The following is a 19,519-nucleotide window of genomic DNA, read 5'->3' as shown; positions in this document are numbered from 1 at the left end:
CATTTTTACATGTGATTTGCTTGTTTTATTAATGAACCAAACTAATTACTTGTTTTATATGCAAATCTCAACATTCTTTTTCCTTTTTACCTCATCTACGAATGACCTGCCCATCCAACTGTTTCAAAAGTCTAATGTGGCATTTTTACAAGAAAGTTTGCCCATTCCAGGGCGAGACAGATTTCCCCCCCCCTACTTCAAACAACGTGTGTTGTGCATTTCGGCAAATAAATATTGCCCGTGCTACCTAGCTGCTAAATTATTGAAGGCCTTAAACGTTATAAAGGAAAGTAGTAACGTGTGCTTTGTGTCATAATCGTAATCTTAGAACAATTTTCAAACATCCTTTCATGGCGAAGCCGGAGCCGCACCCTTGTTTGTGATAGGCTGACGCACTTCCTCTTGGTTTGATCGACGACCCCATCAAGCCAATCAGATCGCTCCACAGACACAAAGGCGTAACTTCCGGTACAGTAGTAAAGTATTCCAACATGGCGCCCGTGTGTCTCGAGTGAGGAGTCTCCTTCGGCCTAGTTTCAAGTTGGGAAAGTTGAGTTGAATTTCTGGTAGGAAGACGCCGTTTTGTGGTTCACCACGTGTATACTGGCGTTTGGAAATGAAGGAGAAAGACCGCTCGCCGGCGAGAAAACGCTCACGGGTGCCAGATGACGCCAAAGAGCGCAGAGGAAGTCTCCCTAGCAGGAGGACCGGAGAGCTGCTAAGCGTCGCCAGCAACAACGGCAACAGCTACGTCCCCTGCGGCGCCTCGTCCAGGAGAAGCTTACCCAGTGACAAAAGAGACAGTTACGCGGACATTCGGGCCGGTAATGGCTATGACTACGGGGCTCCGCACGGTGGCGCTGTCCTTGCTTCACGCAGCGACCCGCGATCTCCCGAAAGTGAGTACAAGACTCTTAAAATCAGCGAGCTGGGCTCGCAGCTCAACGACGAGGACATAGAAGACGGCCTGTTCCACGAGTTTAAGAAATTTGGAAACGTGAGTGTGAAAATGAGTCGGGAAAACGATGAGAGGGTAGCCTTTGTTAACTTCCGGAAGCCTGACGACGCCCGGGCGGCCAAGCATGCTCGCGGCCGACTGGTGCTCTTCGACCGGCCCCTCAAAGTCGATGTGGTGTACATGAACCGGCGGAGGAGCCGCTCTCCGCTTTCTAAAGACAGCTTCCCGCCAGGGCATAGACATGTTCCCCCCACCAGACAGCTCTCCCCCACAGGTTTGGGCTACAGAGACTTCCGGTTGCAGCAAATGGCGCTCGGCCCCCTCCCTCCTCCTCCCCTGCCTCACCTCACAGAAGTGGAAAGAGATGCATATTATTCCCTGTACGACGGCAGGAATCACGCCGCATTCCTTCCAGAATTCCACAACGACAACTCGTCCGATGACGACCAGAGGGCAAACAGGACGTTGTTTCTCGGCAACCTGGACATCGGCCTGACCGAGAGTGACCTGCGGCGAGCGTTCGACCGCTTTGGTGCTATAACTGAAGTGGACATTAAACGAGCGGCGCGTGGCCAGAGCACCACATTCGGATTTGTCAAGTTTGAAAATCTCGACATGGCCCATAGAGCTAAAGTGGCCATGTCGGGTAAAGTGCTGGGCCACCACCAAGTTAAAATCGGATATGGCAAACCCACGCCCACTACCAGGCTGTGGGTGGGAGGCCTCGGCCCGTGGATTTCCCTTGCCGCCCTGGCCAAAGAGTTTGACCGCTTTGGCACCATCAGGACTATAGACTACAGGAAAGGTGAGGCGTGGGCGTACGTTCAGTACGAGAGCCTGGATGCCGCTCAGGCGGCGTGCACGCACATGCGAGGCTTCCCCCTCGGCGGTCCTGATAGGAGGCTCCGGGTGGACTTTGCTGACACCGAACACCACTACAAGCAGCAGCAGTACACGCAACCCCCTTTGCCGCTCCCACACTTTGAATTGGTCCGTCCGCCGTTCGATCACCGCTTCGCTGACTCGATGAGGGAGCGTTCGCCTCTGCTGCCGCCGCCTCGCTTCCGGGAGCGGGATCCCTCCTCCCCTGCCGAATGGTCTGGCTTTGGAGTCCACGAAAGAATGCGAGGCTCCGGTTTCCCACCCGTGGCTCACCTGGAGAGACATTCCCGAGAGCACTGGCCGGTTGACCGGGAGTGGGAGTTACAAAGAGGAGATGCAAGCCGCCGCAGACGACACTTGGAGCACGGGTGGCGTCCGGATCGCTCGCCTGACAATAACGGCGTGCCACGTGCCGGCAGCCCCGCCGACCGCAGTCCCGCAGAAGGAGGAGGCGATAGTGACGGCGAACGACCTTCTCGGCCTGGTCGAGCCTCCCCAACTAAAGAGCGGCCAAACAGTCAGGATAGAAGACGGAGAACTCTTAGCCCGACTGCGGCTGCCTCATCCTCCGAGAAGGAGCGCAAACGCAAACCCGGCGACAAACCCAAGAGCCCGGCGGGGAAGGAGGACGCCTCGGAGCGTGCGTCCGCCCAGAAGCTGAGTCGGGTGTGGCGAGGCGTCCTCCTCTTGAAGAACAGCAGCTTCCCCACCGTGCTGCACTTGCTCGATGGCGACGCGGTGGTGGTTTCCAGACTCCTTGCCGACGGCCCCAAAGGCAACCAAGCTGCGCAACTGAAAATCAGCCAGCGCCTGCGGATGGACCAGCCCAAGCTGGAAGAAGTCTCCCGTCGCATCAAGGCCGCCGGACCGAGCGGCTACTCCGTCCTCCTCGCCATGCCGGGCAAATCGGATGACGACACGGCTGCGGACAGCAAAGACTCGACGGAGCGCCCGCTGAAGAACCTGGTGTCGTACCTGAAGCAGAAGGAGGCGGCCGGCATCGTCAGCCTCCCCGTGGGGGGTGCCCGCAACAAGGAGCACAGCGGCGTGCTTCACGCTTTCCCTCCATGTGAGTTCTCTATGCAGTTTATGGATGAGTCTGCAAAAGCTCTTGTTAAATCAGATCATGACTACATGGTGATGGTGATTATTAGAGGAGCATCATGAGGAAAGAAAAAAAAAACAACAACTAAAGTTTCACCAGTGCGTCAGTGTGCTTTGTCGATGAGGTTACCTAAACTGTGTCTCGTACGAATTTCTATGAACAAATGTAAACCGGTAATTTAACGTGAAACTTGTTAAATTGCTCCTTTTGTCGTTAAATGACAAATCGAACTTGAGTACAAAGGGTTCGGGGGTGAATCCTACAGAGAAAGTCTTAATCATTGTTTTTCCTTTTTTAAGTCAACCCCCACAAAAATGTGACAATACCCGAGTGTTACTTTTGATGCCTTAGCTCTTTTTTGAGACACGTCACAGTAGTAGTATGTGCAACAAGTAGTCAATCCCCAATAGACAATTGCAGGAATGCTTCCACTCTTTTTTTTTTTTTTTGCTAGGTATTGTGACATAGCATGTTTATGAACAGTCTTATCTCATCATTTACTTTCATTACTGCCTAATTCACAAATGTCCTCATAAGATTCAACAATCAAAATCAACAGTGATAGTATGAACATGTTCTCTTTAGCTTTGCAACATGTCAGAATTTCTTTTTACATTTGTTGAGGTCAAAACTACCTAAAAAAGACATAATCAAGGTTGTCATTTTTTGTGTGTAATTAGCAACAAACTGTGTAAGGTAAAAAAAAAAAAAAAAAAAGAAATCAAGAATGTGTGATTGAAACAATTTACTTTGTTGGCTGCGACGGACTCAACTGATGAATCAAAGTGGGGGATGAAGCGCCCAGCTCTGCTCCCTCTGAACGGGACTTGTCATTGTTGCTCTCCATGTCTCCTTTTATTGTTTTCAAAACGGAACATGTGTGTGCAGTGTACTGAGGATATCTGCACACGCACACGGAGAGCGAGCGGCCGCGCTCATGGGGAGTAAACAAAGTGCACTTCGCAGATTGTGTCTCAATAAATTTGCTCATTCGTGGGAACCTCAAGGAAAGACTACCTTTGTGACCTTTTCTGTTCTCGGATTTGTCTATCCAGCTCCAAAGCCTCACGGGGGCTTTGACGGCGGGAAGTTTCCCAGCAACCAGGAGAGGAAGTGTTGAGTTCCCAGGAAAACCAACCACTGTGTTGTGTGTTGAATACAATTGATTGACCTCTTTTCAAAGCGCTTTCCAGTCCATCTGCACGGCCTTTTGTGGGCCTCGGGTCTCAACGGGACCACCGGCGCAGTTGCCCCGGTTCGACACGGAGGGCTGTTTATTCGCGTTGTCGCGTTCTCGCATGGAGAACCCTCGTGTGAAGGCGACACTTGACACAACTTGTCTACGTCAAAGAGCAGCGCTGCCTGTCTCTGACATTAACTGGAATGGAACAAAAGCATCCATGTAACTTTATTACTTGGGTGATGAGTTACATAATCTTCCTTTTACAAAGTAGTCCAATGACATTGAGGAAAAGCTCAAGAGCAGGACCTCAGACATGGCTCGTCCCTCATCTTCAACACGTGGGACCAGACCGACTTCACAGGGACTCGAGAGTTCCGGCTGCTGTGAGTTGATGCATCCACTTCAGTTCTGCAGGTAAATATGGACTGTATACACTCGCCATTTTTCGCTTATTAGCATACCCAAATTGCTCGAGTCATTTTTGATTGTTTTTGAAAGAAGCAGCCCAGTTCAACCTTTGCACATTTGCATGACCTGGATGATTGATGTCCTTGTTATGGGTACTTTAGATCCACCATGAGATTTGTCTTTATGAATACAATCATGCTCAGTTTAAAAAAAAAAAGTGTGAAGTTTTTATTACTTTGTTGTAGTTCATTGAGTTTTGTCATTTTTTCTGGGCCTAATCAACTTCAGCAGTAATCATGCAGTCTGGCTAAAATGTCAGATTTTGAAAATATACACATTTCGTGCCAATTCATCCAAACAGTCACAAAATTTAGTACAGGTTGGTAAATGTTTGAGGGACTAACATGGGAGCAGTAGCACTTTTTGCAAAGTTAATCTGCTGTTTCTCCTCTACACAGCTTCACACATGCATCGCCCGTTCTAAAGCTGCAGCCGGGTTTTGCGACCTCACGACTGCTGCGGAGACCGGACAGAAACCATTAGCAGAGGTAAGCCACCCGCTGGAGAGTTGACCTCGTTTTGCTGTTGTCTTCATCCCTTTTCAGTGTGTGAGCAAGCGCAAGACACGATTAAGATGAACAGATGAGATAACATCAGCAGAGCACTTTAGGTAAGTGGAGTCCGGTGTCATAGATACGTAATCCTACAATGGGAAAGAGTGAAATCCTGGATCTGGTTTTCAGCCTCCACATGCAGTATATTATTTAAGGAATCACAAAAAAAAAAAAACTGCAGAACCAGAGTCCAACAGCAGGCCACTCATTAAAACTAGTTACCAGCTTGCGGTGGGCCTAACAGTTTAGCTATTGATGATGATGCACCTTGTGGTTTTTATGACGGAAATCAGTATCACCTCATTTCTAGTGAGGTAATTTGACTCCTCGTGCAGTTTTTGTAACATAAGACCTGCCTCTTGTATTGAATCTGATTCGATTCTGGAGTACACTCAGCTCTTAATGGTAAAGAAATTTTCCTCGTGGATTTCATTCTGGAGGGCATAATTGTTTTAATGAGTGTTTCAGGTGATCCAGTATTCATGTACAACGTAAAAATGTGTAAATTACTATCGTGTGTATAGTTGTTATTTGTCCTGCAACTGATTTGTTAATAAAGTCAGTTGTTGCTGAGGAAGAAATAATCAAATCATGCTGCGTTTTCTTGTGGGTTAAAATTATATTTTCACAAGATGTGCTCTCTGGTGGATGGGGAAAAACATGTTTGATCATGTGACCAAATAGCCCATGAGATTGGTTGCTGACATTTGTCGGAGATCTGCAGTGTAGTTTCTACTAAACTGTCTCCAGTCCAAACAAATTCCTTTTTAGGCCACCCTAGTAGAAACAAATTCTCAAAATATTTATGATTCATCTTCATGGCATGGGGTGGCGTACTCCCTAGAGCACTGTGTATTGAATAAACCACCGAATCTGAAATGTCAATGTCATTGGAATCCTCTAAGCTCCCAAGTGTAGACTTGGGTGCACTTAGAAGTGGACGCCGCTAGGCGGCAGCAGCACACTCACCCAGCAAACATCTTGTGTACCTTTGATGTGAGAGTCTGAGGAGGGGCATTGGGGAGAGGATGAGTCACCCTATTTCAAATTTCAGGACTTTCAAACACAACAAAGCTTCCATTATTCATAGACTACATGTGCCAGTTTGACACTTAATTCAGTCTCTGCCTCTCACTGGTGTCTCTAAGTGAGTTACTGTCCTCATTTTTTTATTGATCTGAATTATTATTTTTTTCAGCCACATGATCAACTGTGGTGAACAGCTACTGTGTGTTGTGAGTAAACATGGTAACATGAGAAACGCAGACCGCTTCAATCATTAAGGGTGACATTTCACACTCAATTAAAATTTGCCGCACCGGCCCCTTATATTGTCACGGTTTATTGGTAGAAGGCAAAAGACCCCAAAGGAGAAGGTACTATGTGAGGGAGGATCATGTGATTTACAGTTCAAATAAGACAGCGCACGGGATAGAACATGGACACAAGGATACTTGACATTTTGCTCTCCATCCATCTCCGTGATCTCCCGTTTCACTCAAGTAATCAAGACGGTCTGTATTAGTGTAATACAGTAACATGAGCCAGAAGGCGTCTCTGCCACTTAGCAGATTGAAGTCTGATATACACACACGTCAGGTCAGCTTTGCTGTGTAACATGATGCTTGTGTTTTGAAATCCTCCGCAAATCTGTCGTCATCGGGCTTACGGCATTCCCAGTTGGGACATAGAGAGGAAATCTCATTTCTAATTCATATCTTGAGGTAAATATATGTTTTCTTTTGTCCACAGAATGTAAACAATTAATATAAACAGTATATGGATGGATTAGATAACATTAATATGAAAGAACAGGAATCATTTCATGCCTTGACATTTTTTTGGGATTCCAGAGTTATAATGTCAAGAAGAAAATACACAGTGGAGTAGGTCTGAAGTGGGAGTGAACACTGAACGGCAATAATGTTCTGAGATAAAAGTCCACAGTGCTGAGCTCTTCCACAGAAATATTGCCAGTGACCTCTTAAATATTCTATGTGCTACTCGCCAAGCCTGCCCCCTGCCACTGCTTCTATTTATACGAGCCGCCATAGAACCTCTAGCCTTAGCCACAAGGTCGCATAATATCGCAGGCATTAAATCAGCATTAAAGTGAGAGACGATGATGTCATCTTTTTAGCGAGTAGCATTTTATGGCTACAGTAAAACAAGGAATACAGATCCTCCATATTGGTTACTTGCATCATTTATGTTGTCTTTCGTCTTGTAATATTGATGCATCATAACATGAACAACTTTTACACAACATTTACATTCAGGAAATATGTTTATGTTTCTTTGCTACATTATAATGAGGGACCATTCCAGTTTAAAAATAAGCACCATGAGGGTTGAAATGCTACAAAAGAGCCACACTGGGAAAAAATACATACAGTAAGTTGTAATGTTACGACGACAATGTTGTAATGTCAGGATAAAAAGAAGCCATGTGCCTAAACCTAAAATCAACAGTGTGAGATGAGGATCCACTATGGTTTTATATTCCCCTCGTGTATATTTGTTTTTTCTTTTCAGTGTGATCCTAACGGCAAGTACAAGTAAGGCAAATTAATCAAAAGAAAAGAAAAAACATTCAATCCTATAACTTTTCCTACGTGACAATTGTTGTTCGACCATATTTACTGTATATGTACTTTGTAGCTGGATATATTTCTAATGTGTTTGCTATTATTACTCTTTAATGGTAAAGTTCTTTGAGTCATGACATTATTTATGTCAGGTTTGACTTATCTGTTGTCCGCTCGATTGTCTGATGTGACGCTTGCTACTTGTGTGTTGACCGCGCTAATGTTTTTGTGGCCATCTGGTTTACTCAGGGTTGGGCAATAATGGCTAGAACCTTTCAGGTCCTTCCATTTGTGTCCCCTGAGCAAAGAAAGCTTCCTGGATGCCATTAAGAGATTGGATACATTGCCGAGAATATTCAGTAGAATCCCTCTTGCACTTTGAACAAACTGGTAGAGAACATAAAATGAATTTTTTGTGCATTTTGTACGATTTTTTTTGTTCGTTTTGCCGCCTACCAGAGATATCTGTGCCACCCCTCAAAGAAAAAAAAAAAAAAATTCTAGCTCCGCCAGTGACTGGTAATCATCAATCACAAACATGCATAGCAGTTTTTCCACTCCTTCAAACACTTTTACACCATCATGGGGGTGTCTGAGCTCACAGAGCTAACAGATGCCTTCCTCTTCTTGTTCCCCTCCTTCCAAACTTCTTCACCTTTTGGGTTCAACCTCCCGTTCTGCTCTAACAAGTCCTTGGTGTCAAATGAGGTGTCTTTACCGCCCTCATTCCCTCGTTCCGGTCCAGTCTCTTGGTGGCTTTGGGCGTTGGAGGAGTGGAGGCTGCCTGTCGGGTCATTTTTCTCCAGTTCCTGACCTGGACAACAGGCGCAGTGGCAAGGTGTGAGGTAGAGGTAGATGAAAACCATCACAATGCTGATAAGGCATGCTATGAGGGTGGTGTATGCAGTCTTCAAGTTCTCCAAGCCGGGGATCATGGTTGAGTTAAAAACCACCACGGTGATGTTAATCGTCTCGTTAAGGGCGTCTCCGATGGCGTAGCAGGTGTACACGCCCGAGTCGTCTTCCCTCAAAGGTCCGAGCTGAAGGTTTCCGTCCGGAAGTATCTTTGTGCTTTTGTTTGCTGAAGATACCGGGATGTTCCCTGGCAAGGCCCAGGTCTTTACCATGTCTTTCTGCTTGGTGTCACAGTCTAGCACCACAACCTGCTCCAGATACGCTTCTCTATCCGTTAGCTTGACCTCGCTGCAGTTCAAATAAGCTTTGTCCAGGTCAAGGGTGAGCACTTTTCGTTTGGGCTGACCCGCAAGGATACAAGTGTGCTCATCCTTGAAGTCCACGACCGAGCTGAGATCTTTGAGTTGCCAGTGTGCAACCACGTCGAAAAGATCACAACTGCACGGCAGGGGGTTATTGTGGAAGTACAAGCCGTTTTTGATCCACGCGGGCAGAGCTCGAAGCTCGTGTAACGTCAGCGCTTTGATCCGGTTGGACGAGACATCCAGCAGTGTGAGGGTCTCCATGCGGCTTCGCTCCTTCACCAGCTCCAAGGGGAAGCGCGAGATGAGATTCTGGCTCAGGTAGAGCTTCTGCAGGTTGGCCAGACCCGAGAAAGCGGCGGAACGTTCAATCTGCGAAATGCTGTTCTTATAAAGCAGCAGCACCTCCAAGTTCTCCAGCGGCTCGAACATGTTTTCATCTAGCTGGCGGAGCTGGTTGGCAGATAAGTCCAGGTAACGCAGCTTTGTCACGTGCACAAACGCCGCCGAAGAGAGGAAGGAGAGCCCGTTGTGGCTGAGGAGCAGCGTGTGGAGTCGACTCAGCACGACGGGCGTCCACTCCGCCCGCAGTCTGCCGATGGAGTTGAAGCTGAGGTCCAGCACCGTTGTGTATTTGGGTAGGGGGGTAGGGGGGTTGGTGAGATTCCCTTTTGAGCAGCTGATGATGTTGCTTGCGCACACGCACAGATTTTGGCAGTCCAGCGGGCCTCCTATCAACTGTCCACTGGCGTGAAGTGACCAAAGCAGAGGCCCAACAAGGAGAAAGATGCTCCTCCGATGTGGTATGTCCAATCTCCCCATTGTGTCAGCAGTCTTCACAGTGGAGGAGAGTCTTCGACCTGTGGAGATAATCCAATTTTTGATTTTTGAGTTTAACTTCTAATTCAGGACTTGTGTCCACACCTTGACATCATGGTTACTAACAAGCAAACTTCAAGAATCCATTACTGATATACACACTAGAATCTCATTTCAATTAACGTTATAAAATGCACCAACTTTCCAATCTGTCCTCCACTGTCCCTCATGTAGATATGGTAATAAATAATGGGTCTTAATATTAAATGCAATCAGCCCAAGTTCTGGAGCTGAACAAAAATCAGCATTTATTATTATTTTTTAATTCTAATTTAACGTTTATCTTACTCTTTTTTTTGACCAGAAGAAAGGAAAAAACATGTTTACCATGTGGTTGCTCCTTGCAACACGCAGAGTCCTGGGTCCAATATCCCGCGAGGCGCTCCTGAGCAGGATAGGCCGGTGTCTTTCTTTCTTTCTTTCTGTCCCCGACAGCGACTACATCACAACAAACGAGTGAGTAGCACGGCGCAACGGGCAACCTGTCCGCAGTCCTCGAGTGCTGAAGAGCGAAGGCACCATGTGATAGATACAGTTGTTGCAATGGGTCGCTCTCACGTACGTCATTGCTCAATTCTTGCTCTCTCACATTCTCTCGCCTTCCTTCCTCTCTCTCTCTCCCACGTAGCATGCGGCGTTAATTTCAGACCTTGCGATTTCATCTAATGCACTTTTTTATTGTACTTATTGCTCTACTAATGTCTTTCTATAGTGGGTGCAGAGAGGTTAATTTCGGTCCCTGTTGTAATTTATTTAGGGTGCAGTATTTATTACACATCATCAGGTTGTTGGTTTTTTTTTAGCTGATACGTTGTGATTATGCGACAGACAGCGTGATACCTGACGAGAATTTAAAAACTAGACCTGCGGTCATCAACTTGAGCGACGTGCAAAGGCACACTTAATATATAACAAATTTACTTAAAAAACTTTAATTTTATTATATGTCCTTATTAGTAATTAATTATATTCATGTGACGACGCTGATGACGTTAACGATTTCTCATAATCATTTTGAAATATAAGATGTAGATATCAATCTGTAACACTAAGTATATAAACTTCTCTTACTAGAATTTTCGATGCAATTGGAACAGAGCTTTGTCATAAACCGAGGAACCTCGTAATCTTTTTTTTTCAGCGAGTATCACCTCTGCAAGGGGGAGGAATTGATTACTGGACTGCTTGGTGCAGTTTTCTTAAAAGCAAAAAAAAAAAAAATCGAAAACAGGGGGGTGGCGGCTTAATGGTTTTGCATTGCCCTTACATTGCAGGCAATGATGTCAGTGTCATGATGAAGACCTTTCCCTTAGCCCACCTTGTTACTGTGGTGAAGGACAGGCCGGATGTGCGCGTGTGTGTGTGCACTGCAGTAGTTTTTGCTGGACGTGATGTGCATACAGCTGTGTGGGGTGAATTATTGTGTTTGCAATGGAAATTGGCTTCTCCGGGGATTTAACATGTTACATAAACTTGTCAGAACTGTGATCTAGTGGTCAGCACATATTTGCATCTGAAAAATGTGGGGTCAAATCTGGGATCTGGCCTTGAAATTTGCATGTACCAGTTAGGGGTTAATGTTAGGGTTAGCCCCATTAGTGTGTTAGCTGTTTCACCCAATTTGGATGACTTTTTTCCAGCATTTTTACGAGTAAAGGCAGATTTCTTGGCTGGGACCTGTCCATTGGAGCTCATTAGCTTGCGCAAGTATAAAACTGAATACACAACCTCGACCGGCGTTATCACCTCAACATCTCAAACTAACTCATGTGACATGGAAAGGCTTGTTAAAGTGCTATGAGGTTGATATCAAAGGCCACTATTGGAGCTATTTAAGCCCATCGCCATCTTGAACCAGGGTGGTTGTTAATGTGACAGCGTAAACGCTTGAATGACTGCCGACACCGAAAGCCCCGAGATAATTAGAATGGAGGAAAGTCTCCAGTGTTGAATGGAATGCAAGATGGAGCGAGGTATTCTTTAAACGTAGGAGGCTACTGAATACATTTAATCCATACATTACATATCTGTTTGAATTTGCATACATTATTTTGTATCTATGGTTTAAAGATGTACTGCAGTGTGTCCGACTGCATAGCTGAGTTGATTTAGTCAGCAGCTTTGCAGAAGGACATTACGCCCGTCAGAAGATTTATGCTCCTCTCCTGAATTATAAACGGGTTGGTCCGAGTGGGGTAGAGTAAAACCAAACAGGGTTGTGTTGATTGCCACTGTGGTCAAACATCTTTTTGCCACTCACTCATAGAGTGTTTTGCACCATTTTGGCAGGTGGTTTTAAATATTTATAATATTAGAGACATCTCTGTGGATAATGCAGTAAACGACTACAACCACAATTTTTACCTCTCTGACAACATTGATCATCTTAACGTGAATAATGGGACACTTTACATATTTTGTCATAGAATTAAGATAACGATACTGCATTACTGTTCTGTACAGTACAGCGCTTAATGCGCAATATAGAAGAAACACTGCCCTCTTGTGGCGCATTTAGGGAGGCTTGCTGTTTTTGTTTTCGTAGTGCTCTACTGAACATTTTTATTTCAGTTGCCTTTCGTGTCCTTCAAGCTCACCTTACAGAATTGTGTGATATAAAATACATAATATATAAATTATAAAAATGTAAAGCCGTTCATTAAAGTAGTATTAATCACAAAACAAAAATACAAATATAATTTGAATGATTATAGCCAAATCAATCACAAATAACAATATTCAAAGATTTCATTGTCATATGCATCAAGTTATTAGCAATACAAATAATTGTTTTGAAAATAACAGTGATAATAATAATAACTAAATAATGTGCCAAGTCTGCAGGTGTGAAATTGGAATGCAAGTGTAATGATGTGTGATGATTAAATTCAATTAATTTTAAATCTGAATTATGGTTATGGTTTCAGAAAAGGGTTATTGTTTTGACATAGGGTTTCAAATTAGGGTTAGGGTTTGAAATAAGGGCTTGCAATTAGGGTTTCACAGTAGGGTTTCAAACTAGGCTGTTTTAAAGTCAGGTTTCAAATTAGGGTGACATGCATGGGGACCATAATCTAATCACTAGGGCAACACATTTATCACATTTTGAATTGTTTCGCGGCATTACAAACCTTCAACATTGCGAGTCTCCAAGGAAACATTCATTGCTCTACTCCAGGGGTCATCAGTTCCAATCATTGAGGTCTGGTGTCCTGCAGGTTTTATAGGTCTCGCTGCTGTGGCAAACCTGATTCAAATAATCAGGATTGTGATCCAGCTTCTGCAGACCTTGCTGATTATCTGATCATTTGACACCAGTGTGTTGCACCGGGGAGACATAAAACATGCAGGACACCTGACCCCGAGGACCGGAATCGGTGAGCTCTGTTCTATGCTTTATCCCCAGCAACTTCAATACGTTTACATTTTAACTCACTTTAACACGCCTCCTGCTCCTGTGTATAGCTATCACATGCTCCTGTATCACATTAACCAAATTATCCACACAAGAAGCTTTTTTCCCCCCTTTTAGTGATGCTATCAAACAATATGCAGGTCACTATGATCCCACTCAGGGCACATTTGCCGCTTCGGGGCTGATTGTTTGTTTGTTTGTGTAGGCGTCAATAAATCCGTTTGGGTAAATGCAGTGGCATGAGCTCACGCATGACTGCAGCTGATATCGGTGCTTGTTGTGATTGGCAGTGGCGGCACTCTAGGGTTGGAGTGGCGTCATTTTGCTATTTCTGAGTGCGATGGTAGAGTCTATTTTCAGGGTTGCTACGGAAACCATTGTATTTGTGGTAGCAATGATAGATGCTGCCAGCCGAGTGAGGATTCTGCTATTTTTGTCATAAGTCAACAGTGCACGCTTCGCACTCGCTCACGTGCCGACACACAGAACACACACACACACATTTGTGCTTGGTCAAATTAAATAATTTGCACATGTCACTGATATTCAATTATTAGTACTGGTCTGAAGCAGTGGTGGCTCAGTGCAGTGATTCCAAACCATCATGGAAAATTGTAATTCATACTTAATTGAGCTAAAAAAACAAAATATTAGTAGAGTGGTCCCAGGTAACATATTTTGGGAGGGGCTACTTCTATGGAGAATAAAGTGTAATTGCACATCCACTACACTAGATGGCAGTGGCGCGCTCAATGTCAGAGAGCGCACAAAGGAGTTTTAGCTCGTCTGTACTTGCGACAATTTTATAGAAAATGAGTGAAAATGCGGCAGGGTGTTCGGGGGTGACATTTGTGCCATATGCCCATTAAAAAAAAATATTACATGCACACACACAAATACATATGCAGCAATCATTTAATGTACGATATTTAAACAAGCACGTGTTGATGCCGCCTTTCATCATCAGACATCTTGATACCATGACAACCGTTGTAATGACATTCCACTCCAATGCTGCATGTTGTGTGTTCTGCTGTCTGAGCCATGTTCGTGCGTGTCTGTTACCCGCATGACTAATTGGACATTTGACACAGTGGTGCATGTTTATCCCTGGTCAAACTAACACACACACACACACACACACCCTTAGGTTTCTAAAACTTACCAGCGGACAAAAATAATTTGCGATACAACAACAATCACTTCCAGGAAAGCTGTGATATGAAACGGTGTCATACTGAAACCAGAACAGCTGAGATGTCACTCTGGCATTATTCTAATAAGTCTATTAGTAATTGAAATGAATCAGTCACTGCATGTGAGGTGTTACATGAATGATGCGCAAGGTGATTGTCATTAAATGCAAATGGTCAGGCGACCTTACAAATGCAAATAAAAAAAGCAGTTGTTAGGAGTATAGTTGTATCCATCATCACACACATTTCATTGTCATCCCATAGATAGAGCAATGAGATGGACTGTATATGAAAAGGATCACCGTGGCAACAGGAGCCCCACTTTGAGAAGCTCGGGTGATGGAGGCTGAAGGCCGGCCTCATCACTCCCCTCACCTTCTCAATAAATCTTGTGCTGGAGGCCGTGCTGATCCATGAAAGTGCTCAAATCACCACTAAAAAACAAAAATGAAGAATAAACATGGAGGAGAGTGAGAACATGAGGGATTTCAACTTGTAGGAATGTAAATATCGCATTGCAAATTTTGATACCTGTGCTCTTGTTCTCGACAGTTCACCATGAACATCACAGACGCTAGGACCCTGCGGAGACACGACACGGAGCTCCTCAATGCAACCATGGGAAGGAGGAGGGGAGTGGGAGAGAGGAGAGTGGGCTGTCTGCCTGGTGTCTTTGCACACATTCCCATCAGCATCTTTTGGATGGAACCACGGCCGTAGTCAAGCAGGATGCACAAAGCAGAACAAGGGCCGGCCGGGAAGACGAGCGAAGGGGGGCCGCGTTCGTTGCAGGTACATGACGCTACTTGAGTTGGAGATGCACCGCATTCTCATCCTTCAAACCCAAAGCAGCAGTGTGAGGAAATATTCTGATTCAGGTACATCATGCTCTCTGTCCCCCCCCTCCCTCCCTTTATTTGCTTTACACCCCGACTCCTGTTTGTTCCCCTTCTAAGATTAAAATTATGAGGGTAAAATGAACCACCTAAATTTATGATGACAGGTATAATGTCTTGTTTTACACAGTGGGTGTAATATAATAATGATTAACATACAAACGAGTGGGTGGTAAGACATGACTAAACCTGGCAGGAGGGTAAAACTGAACTGGGGCACCCTGTTGTTTGATTTAGACACATAGTGCTGACTGAAGCCAATCACTCAGAGATTCATTTTGATTTGAATTCCTGGTGTTATAATCGTAAACCATCTTGTATTTTTGTATACCGCACATCAGTAGATCCTTATACATCTTTGCGCTTAGTTAGATAGATCTGCATGGGCATGTAATAGAAAGTCCTTCCAATATAAAAAGTACACACTATTCAGACACTTCATTAGGCACAGTATGATAACATCCAAAACGTGAGATGAAGCAAAACAAATATTCTGTTCCAATTGGGGGATCATTTAACGATGTTTACTGTTGTGTCCGTAGTTTGCAGAACTGCAGTGCTGTTCCTAATAAATTGGATGATACACAATTTATACAGTATAAGTAATGCAGACATTTATGTGAACAGCGAAATACAGATTGGATGATGTTGGCCATTGGATTAGTGCACATGTACGTACATATTTTTCTTTTTTTTTTGGTCAAATGTATTTGTTTTCGTGCAATACATGATATTTTGAGGGTGTCCGTGAGAAAGTTGAACACATGTGCAATGTGTTATTCATTCTCTTTGCCATCTTGTGGCTAAAATGAGTCCTTTTGTACTATTTAGTTCATCTGAGGCTTGACTTGAGATGATCCCAGCAGAATAAACTCACAGTTCATTATGTTCTCTTTCATCAGGGGTGTTTATGACTGCGGGCACAAGTGAGGATTTTGTAAATGAAAACGATTGTTGAGAACGAGCATCAGACCAGCATCACAACCGCGGGGTCTACCTAATTCCCCAGCCGCTGTCCTCTGGCCGTACTTCCTGGCTGTGAAGGATGGGTGATGGGCCAGTGACGGACCCCGCCCGCCCGCCTCGTCCCACCCTCCAATGGAGCCAGCGTGGAACTCCTCCCACCCGCCTCGGCAGCTCCCGTCCAACACGTCTACCTCCGCTCCGGCTGAGGACTGGCCTCCGTACCAGTGGGTAGCCCTAGCGGCCATGCTACTCATGGATCTGCTCGCTGTGGTGGGCAACGTGGCCGTCATGACGGTCATCGCCAAAGTCCCGCAGCTCCACAAGTTTGCCTTCGTCTTCCACCTGTGCTTGGTGGACCTGCTGGCGGCCTTGGTGCTGATGCCTCTCGGCATGGTCTCCAGTCGAGCCTTCTTCGGGGAGGCCCTGTGCCGCAGTTACCTCTTCCTCAGCGTGTTCCTGGTTAGCGCCGCCATCCTCTCCATCTCAGTCATCAACGTGGAGCGCTATTATTACGTCATGCACCCCATGCGCTACGAGGTGAAGATGACCGTGGGCCTGGTGGCGTCAGTGCTGGTGGGGATATGGGTCAAAGCGTTGGCCATGTCGGCTTTGCCGCTGCTCGCCTGGATCCTGCAAGGTGCGAGGACTCCCCTTCTGGAGGGTAGCGGGGGAGGCGGGGGGGTCCCCTCTCCTCCCGCTCAGGGTCAGAGGCGCTGCTCGCTGCACTGGACGGGGGGCGGCTCGAACCGTTTGGCGTTCATGGTCCTCTTCACGCTGCTTTATTTCCTGTGTCCGCTGCTGGTCATTTTCGTGGTGTACTGCAACATGTTCAAGGTGGCTCGGGTCGCCGCCATGCACCACGGGCCTCTGCCCACTTGGACGGACACGCCTCGTCGCCAAAGGTCCGAGTCGCTCAGTAGCCGGTCCACGATGGTTACCAGCTCTGGAACAGGGACAGGGACCGGGAGGGAGACACCGGTGCGGCCATTCGGCGGAGGGAAAGCGGCAGCCGTGTTGATGGCGGTCGGCGGGCAGTTTCTGGGTTGCTGGCTGCCCTACTTTTCTTTCCACCTGTATTCCGCTCTGGCCGCCAGCCCCCCGGCCACGTTGGCATCTCTCGAGGAGGCGGTCACCTGGATTGGCTACTTCTGCTTCACCTCCAACCCCTTCTTCTACGGCTGTCTCAACAGACAGATCCGGGAGGAGCTGGGCAAACATCTGCCGTGCCTGTTTCGTCGAGCGGGACTCGAGGTGGAGGAGAGGCTGCCTAGCCGCGAAGGCTCCATAGAGGAAAATTTCCTCCAGTTTCTTCAGGGCACCGGCTGCAACTTGGAACCTCAGAACTCGCAAAGCACCTCCAGTCCTAAAGGGGAGGCCTGCTGCCCCATGGTTCAGTCGCAAGCATCTGAGCTAGCACATCCGCTACCTGTCGATTTTCGTATACCGGGACAAATTGCAGAGGATACCTACGAGTTTGTCGATACCGATCAGGCAAATAACAACCACGTAGATATAGACAATTAACTCTTTTCTTTTTTTTCTTACACCATTGTGATTGTGTGTTGAAGACATCAGGAAAGTTGTTTGGTTCTTATTATTGTTTTTTGTCACCATTGCAAATTACAACCAAAATACAAGCATAATGTTAAATTAGCACCTCGCTGAACGTGTCAATCAAAACTGAGCATTGTCTTTGAAAAGGTGAAAGTTTTTTTTTTTTGAACAATTCTTGAATTAGTTCATTAGGATAACTCAGGGCCAGGGGGCTGCAGAACCAAACCCCCCAAAATCTTCAAATTATAAAAATTCATTATTAATTCCCTATGTGTGAAAATGCTGAATGTAGGGGTTCCAAGCATGTTTCGGGGGTGTAGTGCCCCCATTCCCCCCCTCTCTAGCTGTCATGTCTAGTCGGGGTAGTTCACTAGATTTCTGTCAGTTTTTTACAATATGTGACATTTAGGATAACTGTAAACAAATGAATGGATTTAACAGTTTGAAAAGTTTGGGGAATTCTATTGAAATAATTCAGTTCTGTGCAGTGAAAAATGATTTTACAAAATCTGGAACTGCCGGTATCAAGCTAGATATCAAGCTGAGCTGAGTTTGCCTTTGATCACCATCTTTTTCTCGATGGATTACTCAATTATTGTGCTGTGATCTTCTGCCTTTAAAAATCACAAATGAAGACTCAACGCTGTAGTACAAACATAGGATTTTGTTTCTCTTGAGTTTGACAGTTGGGCTTTCATCAATAATAAAGCCCCCTCTCAATTCTTCAAAATCAGCCTGGCACGCATCATGTAACCCACTTCTCATGGAAACGCTATCTTTGACTGTTTTTTTATTCATTTTGGACCAGCGAGCCAGATGTGTTGACTATAAGCTGATTCTAGAACTCGAGGAAATAGAAATGTATACTCTTTTGATGCACAGCATTTGATCAGTATGTTCCTTTCAATTCATTCATCTGCTAAATTATGTGTTTGGTAGACTTGTAAAGTGTGCTTTGTGTATAACTGTAACGCTTTACACAATCTTTTCTTTGATTTTTTTTTTTTTTATCTTGGTGTCAAGTACACGTTTTGAATTTGTCAGCAAGGTGCCGGGAATGTTTTGACCTGCCGCTGCCTTCTTTGTGAGTTGTGGAGATTATCATCATGGAGGAGAAATGTATATAATTTCTTTTCCTAGCCTCATCAGGTTTTATGTACAGGATAAACCTTGAATATGAAAACTACATGCAGAAATGATCGAAATAGCAGGTGCTTTACTAACGTGGATACAGGGTCACTAAGTGAGCGAGCTAAAACCAGAAATGAACTTGATGTTCATCATGTATGTCCTCAATTGTGGATGATGTGGAGCATTTACAATTAGGGTGAGGGTAGTTTTTCCTTTCTCTTTAAAATGAAAGAACTGCTTGCACATGTGTACTGTACACAGCTAAACGTTCATTGAGAGCTATGGTTGTAATAAAGAGTTTCTATGTTTTTGAAAGAATACTGATGCCTTCTTATGTGTTAAATTATAGTTGAAAAGCTTGGTCAGGTCTCGAGCTTCTGAACTTCCACCTCCAGATAGCCCAATCTGTCATCTTAGGGACTTCCACAAATCTTTTATTTATCATTTGTCATCATATGAATACGATTCATTTTACAGTACATTACAATTACATGATTCCCACATGCTTCTGACACGTTAGCACATTC

At 45.2% G+C, this 19,519-nt stretch overlaps 2 protein-coding genes, 1 long non-coding RNA gene and 1 pseudogene across 7 annotated transcripts; 2 read left to right on the top strand and 2 right to left on the bottom strand.

The window, feature by feature from the left end:
- Positions 1 to 441: 441 nt before the first annotated feature.
- Positions 442 to 3,956, top strand: LOC148390742 (RNA-binding protein 15 pseudogene; annotated as a pseudogene).
- Positions 3,957 to 4,103: 147 nt separating this feature from the next.
- LOC148390739 (G protein-coupled receptor 61-like) lies at positions 4,104 to 19,310 on the top strand. 4 transcript variants are annotated; one of them, XM_088389710.1, is made up of 4 exons: positions 4,104 to 4,542; positions 4,995 to 5,206; positions 14,998 to 15,323; positions 16,244 to 19,310. In XM_088389710.1, exon 4 carries the CDS (start codon positions 16,440 to 16,442, stop codon positions 17,829 to 17,831), a length of 1,392 nt encoding a protein of 463 aa, XP_088245836.1. In that variant the 5' UTR covers positions 4,104 to 4,542; positions 4,995 to 5,206; positions 14,998 to 15,323; positions 16,244 to 16,439; the 3' UTR covers positions 17,832 to 19,310. The 4 variants fall into 4 exon arrangements, with proteins under 4 accessions (XP_088245836.1, XP_088245840.1, XP_088245838.1 ...); XM_088389714.1 differs by lacking the exons at positions 4,104 to 4,542; positions 4,995 to 5,206 and adding an exon at positions 10,165 to 10,290; XM_088389712.1 differs by lacking the exons at positions 4,104 to 4,542; positions 4,995 to 5,206 and adding an exon at positions 10,165 to 10,392.
- Positions 6,298 to 13,021, bottom strand: LOC148390741 (amphoterin-induced protein 1-like). 2 transcript variants are annotated; one of them, XM_088389708.1, is made up of 3 exons: positions 12,966 to 13,021; positions 10,162 to 10,336; positions 6,298 to 9,815 (listed from the first exon to the last, which is right to left on the bottom strand). In XM_088389708.1, exons 1-3 carry the CDS (start codon positions 12,993 to 12,995, stop codon positions 8,311 to 8,313), a joined length of 1,710 nt encoding a protein of 569 aa, XP_088245834.1. In that variant the 5' UTR covers positions 12,996 to 13,021; the 3' UTR covers positions 6,298 to 8,310. The 2 variants fall into 2 exon arrangements, with proteins under 2 accessions (XP_088245834.1, XP_088245835.1); XM_088389709.1 differs by having other exon boundaries at positions 10,162 to 10,272; positions 12,966 to 13,014.
- On the bottom strand, positions 14,147 to 15,264 carry LOC148390740 (uncharacterized). Its single transcript, XR_015861310.1, has 2 exons — positions 14,977 to 15,264; positions 14,147 to 14,879 (listed from the first exon to the last, which is right to left on the bottom strand). It is a non-coding gene; the product is annotated as an uncharacterized LOC148390740 (long non-coding RNA).
- Positions 19,311 to 19,519: the final 209 nt, after the last annotated feature.

This window comes from Syngnathus floridae, chromosome 11, assembly GCF_059516105.1.
Source record: "Syngnathus floridae isolate MCC-2025c chromosome 11, RoL_Sflo_1.0, whole genome shotgun sequence".
In the NCBI taxonomy this organism is placed as follows: Eukaryota; Metazoa; Chordata; class Actinopteri; order Syngnathiformes; family Syngnathidae; genus Syngnathus; species Syngnathus floridae.
The sequence above is the reverse complement of the archived record's forward strand: the minus strand, read 5'-3'. Positions and strand labels throughout refer to the sequence as shown.